Source organism: Python bivittatus, unplaced genomic scaffold, assembly GCF_059951505.1.
Source record: "Python bivittatus isolate LINGU-HERP-01145 unplaced genomic scaffold, Pbiv_v1 ctg000730_np1212, whole genome shotgun sequence".
Lineage (NCBI taxonomy): Eukaryota > Metazoa > Chordata > Lepidosauria > Squamata > Pythonidae > Python > Python bivittatus.
This window is the reverse complement of record NW_028277109.1, coordinates 350,397-357,739: the sequence shown is the minus strand read 5'-3', so window position 1 is coordinate 357,739 and position 7,343 is coordinate 350,397. Positions and strand designations below refer to the sequence as shown.

At 51.1% G+C, this 7,343-nt stretch overlaps 2 protein-coding genes across 3 annotated transcripts in view; one reads left to right on the top strand and one right to left on the bottom strand.

The window, feature by feature from the left end:
- The first annotated feature begins 1,633 nt into the window (after positions 1 to 1,633).
- Positions 1,634 to 2,638, top strand: LOC148213986 (olfactory receptor 5T7-like). The gene has a single exon (XM_088129039.1). It carries the CDS (start codon positions 1,634 to 1,636, stop codon positions 2,636 to 2,638), a length of 1,005 nt encoding a protein of 334 aa, XP_087985165.1.
- A 1,891-nt stretch (positions 2,639 to 4,529) lies between these two features.
- Positions 4,530 to 7,343, bottom strand: part of LOC103050965 (src substrate cortactin) — a 50,476-nt gene continuing 47,662 nt past the window's right edge. For both annotated transcript variants that reach the window (XM_088129128.1, XM_007439765.4), the window contains 3 exons: positions 6,212 to 6,551; positions 5,642 to 5,713; positions 4,530 to 5,517 (listed from right to left, as the gene is read on the bottom strand). In XM_088129128.1, coding sequence (XP_087985254.1) covers positions 5,381 to 5,517; positions 5,642 to 5,713; positions 6,212 to 6,551 — 549 coding nt within the window. In that variant the 3' untranslated portion in view covers positions 4,530 to 5,380. The remainder of the gene's footprint in view (positions 5,518 to 5,641; positions 5,714 to 6,211; positions 6,552 to 7,343) is intronic.

The window sequence follows — 7,343 nt, the reverse complement described above, 5'->3', positions numbered from 1 at the left end:
GGACCATCTACGAAGGGCTGGAGTTCACACAATACACTTCGCAAGGAAGGCGAGGCGTGCGTCGTTCAGGAGGCGGCAGAAACCCACCCAGCTGTGCACGTTGTGTAAATGGCGCTGCTCAATATGTAAGTAACCTGGCTGTGCTGTGTGAGTTCACCATATTGTGATTAGGATCCAAACAGCACCATGAGCTGACTTGGTTCAATGATTGGGTGAAACCAGCCACTGCCACGTTCAACCAAGGGCTACCCTTTCTTCTCTCCCGGGAGCGCTTCTTCCAGCCATTAATGCAAGGAGGAAAGAGCCCCCCCCAGCAGTGAGGCTCCCCACACCCCGTGCAAAGGGAAACGGCCAGTACGGGTGGCCGGGCTCCCTCAGCCTTTCTGCGCCTTGGGAAGGGCGTCCGGCACACAAGCAGCCTGCAGCGGTTCCCAGTGACTGGGGGCAAGAGAGGCAGGGCAGGGCAGGGCAGGGCAGGGCAGGGCAGGTCAGGGCTGGGCGAAGAGGAAGCCGGTTTCGTGCCACTGACGTTTTCTGCCACCTCACGGAAGGCTGAGGAGCACGTCAGCCCCGTTGGGGGAAAAGGCCTCACTCTTCGCCTCCCCTGTCCCCCTCCCAGACCCTCGAGCTGGGACCCTCCCAGACTGAAGGGAAAAACTGGAAAGTGCGCACTAGGACCCACGAGGACCATGCTCTCCCACCGATGCCCCAGAGAAGCCCACAGCATGGTCTCCAGACTTTGCAGCAATGGCGAAGGAGACGTTTCCCCCCTCAAGGTTGCCTCTAGCCACCATTTCCAGGGGCTGCCAAGAGATTTATTAATCGCTTTAATATATATATAAAAAGCCAGACAACTACCTGGGGCTTAAAAGAGGTGTACAATAGGCTTTTTTGCACTTTTGTAATTTTGGAAGAAAAAACGTTATTCCTTCACGCACTGCCAGTTTTCACACAGCCCTGCCAACGGAAGGCTTCCTGGTCACGAAGGGAGCTGCCCACGGGCGCGGCTGGGCCCCGCTGCCGCCCAGCATCCCCCTCCCCAAGCATGGTGATGCACAGCACAGTTGGCCACTCCAGGTGGCCTTTCGGGGCTCCAGTGGTTCCTTCTTGGTTGTGGAGCGTCTTCCTCCTGCTGTGATGTTCAGCGTTACCCCAAAAACTATCCTCCCAGCTGCTTGTCCTTGGTCTTCCCCCCAGCTCAGCCAGCAACGAAACCCCAGGGATGGCCCCGTGTCTTGATGCTCGGCAGCCGGACAGGCTGCTCTCTTCGGAGTGACCAGAGGGAGCCCTTTCGTTTCATCCCCAGCCCAGAGCCCGTGAAGAGGCAGCCCCGAAGCCGGTGAATCGGTGCCCTGGAGAGAGGTACCCTGGTCTCCTGGCGCAGGTGCTGCGGAGGAGGGCGTCGACTGCAGGTCCACAGGGCTCCAGCTGTGAGGAGGGAAACGGGGGCAGCTGCCAGGTAAATCTTCCTGCTCCTCTTGACCTTCAGGGGCCAGGAAATCCATTTCTGCTTTACTGTGTTCTCTCCCAAAGCACCACCAGCTCAGCGCGGCCCTTTTGAGACCAACTCATGGGGAGGTGATCTCAAATCGTGACGCTATAAATCTGCTTCTGCACATAACTAGTGCAAAGGATGTGCAGATTTCCATTTGCCCCTCCTAAATTCTGCTGCCTTCCGATCCTCTCCTCGCAGCCGGCCTGGATGGAGCCCATGGCGGGTGGCAACCAGACCCCGCGGGTGACGGAGTTCTTGTTCCTGGGCTTCTCTGGCATCCCCAACGGCCGGCCTGTCCTCTTCCTGCTGTTCCTGGCTGTCTATCTCATCACCTTGCTGGGCAACTCTCTGATACTCGTTTTGATCCAGCTGGATTCGCGCCTCCACAGTCCCATGTACTATTTCCTCAGCCATTTGTCCTGCTTGGACATTTGCTATTCCTCGGTCACCCTCCCCACCATCCTGGTGAACTTCTTGCGCCAGCAGCCCATCATTTCCTATAACGAGTGCATGGCCCAGATGTTCTTTCTGATGACCTTTGCAGGAACTGAGTGCGCACTGCTGGCTGTCATGGCCTATGACCGCTACGCTGCCATTTGTGAACCTTTGCGCTACTCTCAGCTCATGAGTAGGAAGGTGCGAGTCCCTCTGGCTGCTGCTTCATGGATCTGGGGCCTTCTCGACTCAGCCATTCACACAGCATTGGCCACCGATCTGGCCTTCTGTGGAGCCAACCAGATCCATCACATCTTCTGCGATGTCCCCCCGCTCTTGAAAATTGCTTGCAGTGACACGTATGTTAATGAGGTGGCTCTTCACACAGCAAGTGCGATTGCGGGTCTGTGCCCTTTTGTCATTGTCATGATTTCATATATCTACATCCTTTCCACAATTCTGAAAATCCGTTCTAACACTGGAAGGAGAAAGACCTTCTCCACGTGTGCTGCCCACTTGATTACAGTCGTCCTCTACTTTGGAATGATCAACTTGAATTACAACCGGCCCAGTGCGGGCTACTCTTTGGGGGTGGACACCCTGGTCTCCACCCTGTATTGTATCATCACCCCCATGCTGAACCCCCTAATCTACAGCCTCCGAAACAAGGAGGTCAAAGGGGCCCTGCAAAAGCTCCTGAATGGTTAGAAGGTTGATGCATCTCCTGGAAGGCAGTGAAGGAAAAACTGGGTCATCGTCCTACTGTAGCTGTTGAAATTTTCCAGACTGAGGGGCTGTGTAGCTGCAAATTTCAATACGGCCCATTGCCCCCACAGTGTTCGACTGTGTGTCACAGGTTCTTTTTTGAACCAGAGTTTGACCCAGACTCAATGAAGGCACAAAGCACTGGAAACCTGGACCACTGGCTGGTTTTTTGTATCTCCCTTCAATGGCTGGAGGAGACTTTTGTTGTACAAAAGGAAAACTTACAAAAATACAAACGAAGCCCGTGCATTGGTTGTGTTGTTACTGATGGATCTTTCTACCCCGGCTGCTGTTTTATGTGTGTTTTTTTCTATTTTACACTTTCAACATTGTTAGCCACCCAGAGTCATTAATCTGAGATGGGCAGCCATATAAATTGGACAAATAAATAAACAAACGCCTTCAACTCGTGCGGAAATTAACAATAAAGCTATTTTCTATTTTTACTACTTTGCATAAGCTCTTTGTCTCTACTACAATCTTTCAAGTTCAGTTTCACTATATATCTTCACATCTTTCTATTCTGTATCTCTGATATGTTTGTTTACGGCTGACCTCTCTGTTCTGTGCTCTTAAGCCCTGTACATCTGTAAGGCACTCTCCACAGAGCTACACTCCTTTTAATTTCTGTTTTCTATTTCTGTTCGGTCACATCCTGACTTTTTCTCCACCTTTTCCTGACGGGGCTCCTGGACTTTTCCCAATCTTGGCTCCACCTCAGGGAAGGAAAGCACCTCCCATGGCCCCGTTTTCTCAGCGTCTTCCTCCCTCCCTTTCCTTGCCTCCTGCTCAGCTGGGCTTGGTTGGGTGGAGTCTGCCTATTCCTTAGTTTGGCTCTTTATATTTACTCCTGGGCTCTGTTTATTCTGTTTGCCATGAGACCTGTGGCTGCCCAGCTCCCAGGCAGGCATCTTGCCCAGTGTTGCTGTTTGATTGGCAGCTGCTGTTTGATTGGCAGTTGGGCCGTCCTGTCAGTATGGGAGGGCCGAGAAGGGAGGGGAACGAGAGAGGGAACACCGGCAGCTAGAATCTGCTCAGGCAGTCCCGTACACTTTGAGATGTAGCCGGCCCTAAACTTCCTCCTTCCAGGTCCCCATTTTGGTTTAGTCCTTTAATAATGAAAGGGGGAAAAAACAAAACACAAAACATCTGAAGAACTTTCTGCCATCAACCTCCAAAACATTGTTCAGGATATTTGCAGCAGGATCTCTCCTCTCTTCAATGCACTCTCCACTGCCACCAGCCTTGGGTGTAAAATGGGGCACAGAATTTCCCAAAGGAGCATCAGCTTTTCAGGGGGCAAGCAGGGACAGAGGGAGATAGAGTTGCATTAGACAAAGAGAAGATTGTGTGAGGCAATGAATTCAGCTGGATGAGGATAATGGGAGGAACTATTTACTTATCTACACGGGACTTTGTTGCTCTGTCTGAGATGGAATGACGAGGCGTGGAGGATCCACCTTCCCTGGTTTGGCTTGTATGTTTCAAGATGCAGGACCAACAGCTCTTCCTTCAGAAAGAGAGAATTTCATCTGAAGGGTCTCACGGTCTTGGCAAGGGGAGGTGGCATCAGCCCAGGACCAGGGGGGAGTTTGGGCTCACTCAGAATCCTACACAATTGAAACATTAAAGACCAAGTTCCATTTCCAGCGAGGAGCAACACTGGGGAAGAGTGTCCCACTTGGACCTCCAATGACAAAGCTTCAGCTGAGCCAACCATCAAAGATCCCCAGACACCAGGGTATCTGTAGCTACAAATGGGCAGCGCGCATGCTCTTTCATAGACTGACATTTAACTGGGAAATTAAACACCTTTAGATTTAAATGTATTTAATTTTGCTCCTTTATTATTTAGACTTAATATGATACTTCCTCTATTTTTCACAGGTAGGAGTGCAAGCTATGAGAATGAGAGCCCATGAGATCTGTTTCCCACCAGGCACATTGGTCAGGAATTAGGGAGGCTGAGGTCCAAGGGTGGGGTGGCATCCAAGTTGGGGAAAGGGGGAGACGTGGCTTCCGTAGCTGGACACCCCACATTCAGAGGCACGAGAGGCTTGTTTTGCAGCACGTGCCCAAAGCAGAGGAGTAGAACGTCCCTCCCTCGGACCCACTTGCTGGGTTTGCACAGTGTGTAACACCAGATGAAACCAGTTGATGGATCAGCCATAGGCTTGGTGTGGGGTGTGAACCGGCCCATCATCTCAGCCTGACTGATTTGTTCAGGCAAGTTTGTTATGTGAACAAAACCCCTGTGTTGTCTTAAAACACAATTTGGGTGGAACATGTTGCATGAACACAACTACTCTGCATATTTCTAACCCCACTGAGCTTCAGTGCACTTTTTCCCTTTGTCCCTGAGAGATTTAGCAGGATGGAATCAGTAGCCGCAGAAAGATTGAGTGGGGGAGGATTGTGGGGATCCAGTGCCAGAGGCTGAACAAATCCAGTTGTGTCCTGGATAAGTTCAGAGACAGCAGCATGACTGGAACGGCAGGAGGGCAGACCTGGAGACATACAAGTTGCTCTAGGAAGGAGAAGCATCTGATTGTTCCACTGCAAGAGGAGGCAGGTCTTCTCCACTTCCCCCACCTCAGGACGGGGTTGAGACCTGTTGGGTCACACGGCAAGTAAGACGAGGGCACTGGAGAAGCAGATAATGAACATGCATCGTTATGCAAAGCCTCACTGAAGGAGCTGCACATAGTTAGCTGGGAATAGGCCAACCCTGCCGTGGCAGCATCCACGCCACCAGCCCTCGTCCACCCGTTCAATGGATGTGATGGTATCTCCAGGGTCAAAGGAAATCTCATCATCCCCCTCTGGAAAAAAATGGGGAAGGCATTAATTAGCATGAAACACTTGTTCAGACCAAGGATAAGCATCACCCATCATGGCCACCTCTATTCGCTTCCCAGCCCCCATTATCCAGAAGAGTTGACCTACCTCCTTGGTAGTCATAGAGGGCCATAGCAGATAAGTTTCCTTCACTCACATCATATACAGGCTCTTCACCGCCTGAAAAAGAAGGTCATGGAGATGGATATGTTACTGTGACTATCATCGGAACTATCCTGGCTTTAGAGTTGAAGCTCAACCGGTCCCACACTTAACGGTGCAATAATTTAAATTAAAGCATCTCCAAGCAATGCCTATCAAGAATGCTTCAGATCATCCAGTGAAGTGGAACTTACCACTTCTCTTCCTGCTCCTACCCTTACAAGGTTTTTTGTAACGTGCAAAGGGAATTTGTCTTCCTGTGATTTAATTATTCTGCATCCTGAATTCTGAGGGAGTTGGGATGCTCTTAAAAGAGGAGCCAGAGAACTAAGACAACTCTTCAGAGTGCAGTCTCATCCTCAAATTCAACATATGACCAAGTGGCTGACCTTCTCTAGCCCAATTTTCATAAAGCAATGACCAGGGAGTGCTGCAAATTTACATTAAGACTTGAGTCTTCAGTGTGAAGGTAAAGCTCACCCCTCCACGGCCAGCCTGCCCTCCTCCTCCTCTCACCTGGAGAAGCCGCTCCTCTAGGGAGACCACTGGGGATTTCCTCGTAGTCCTGGTCCACATCAGCACTGTCATCATTGGAAACTTCCTTATGGTCCGGCATTTCCTCATAATCCCCTCCTTCATCATCATTGTCAGCAAAGGGAGGAGGTTCCAGGTAGTCCACGTTTCCAATCACCTCCTCATAATCACCCCCATACTCTATGGTTTCAACATAGGTGGGCTGCTGCTGCTGCTGCTGCTGCTGCTGGCCGGAGGGCGGGAGAGGAGGCTCCCTGATGTCCTCTTGCAAGTCCAGGCTCCGTGGGGGAAGAACGGGCGGATGCTCCTTTTCCTCTTCGTCCTGCAAAAAGAAGAACCACTTCCCTCATCAGATTCACTTCCCGTCAAGTCTATTTTTCTGCCCCTGAAGAACCAGAATTTGACTAGACCGGCTTAGCATGACAACCTTTTGCTCAGAATTACAGACAGAAAAATTCCACACGGCATGACAAAGCTGAGGGCAAGATGTGCTTCTGGTTTGGGTGGGTGGGCAGGCAAGTAAGCGAGGTGGACTTCTTGAATTCCTGGCTGTCTTGTTCCGGACGGAATTTGCTTCCGCCTCTCTGCCTTTGAAAGCAGCCAGAGGTTTAGGTGAGAGGAGCAAGTTTCCATATCTCATACGATGAGCAGGCAGGTTGAACCCCCATCCCACCCCACTGCAGATGTCATCTCCAGGCCACTGACTGAAATATCTGAGAAACCCTGGAGCACAGAGGAAATGCCAGGAGACTGGAAAAGAGCCAATGATGGTCCAATATTTTAAAAAGGGGGGAAAGTGGACCTAGGAAACTACAGGCCAATCAGCTTGGCATCAATACCTGGAAAAAGCCTAGAAAAAGTAATCAAGCAATGGGTTTGCAACACTTAGAAACACAGTTTTGGGTTGCATGAACCGAGGGGCAGTGTCAAGATCACAGGAAGGGATAGCACCCTCTATGCTGCACCGGCCAGATTGTACCTGGTTCCACAATACAGAAAGGACATGGACCTCCGCCACCCAGCAGGACTTTGATCGAAAGAGGCCTCACAACCCGCCATCTGCAGAAGGGGCAGATGAGGTGACCAGCCTTCGTTGCACCCGTGCCAGGGCGCC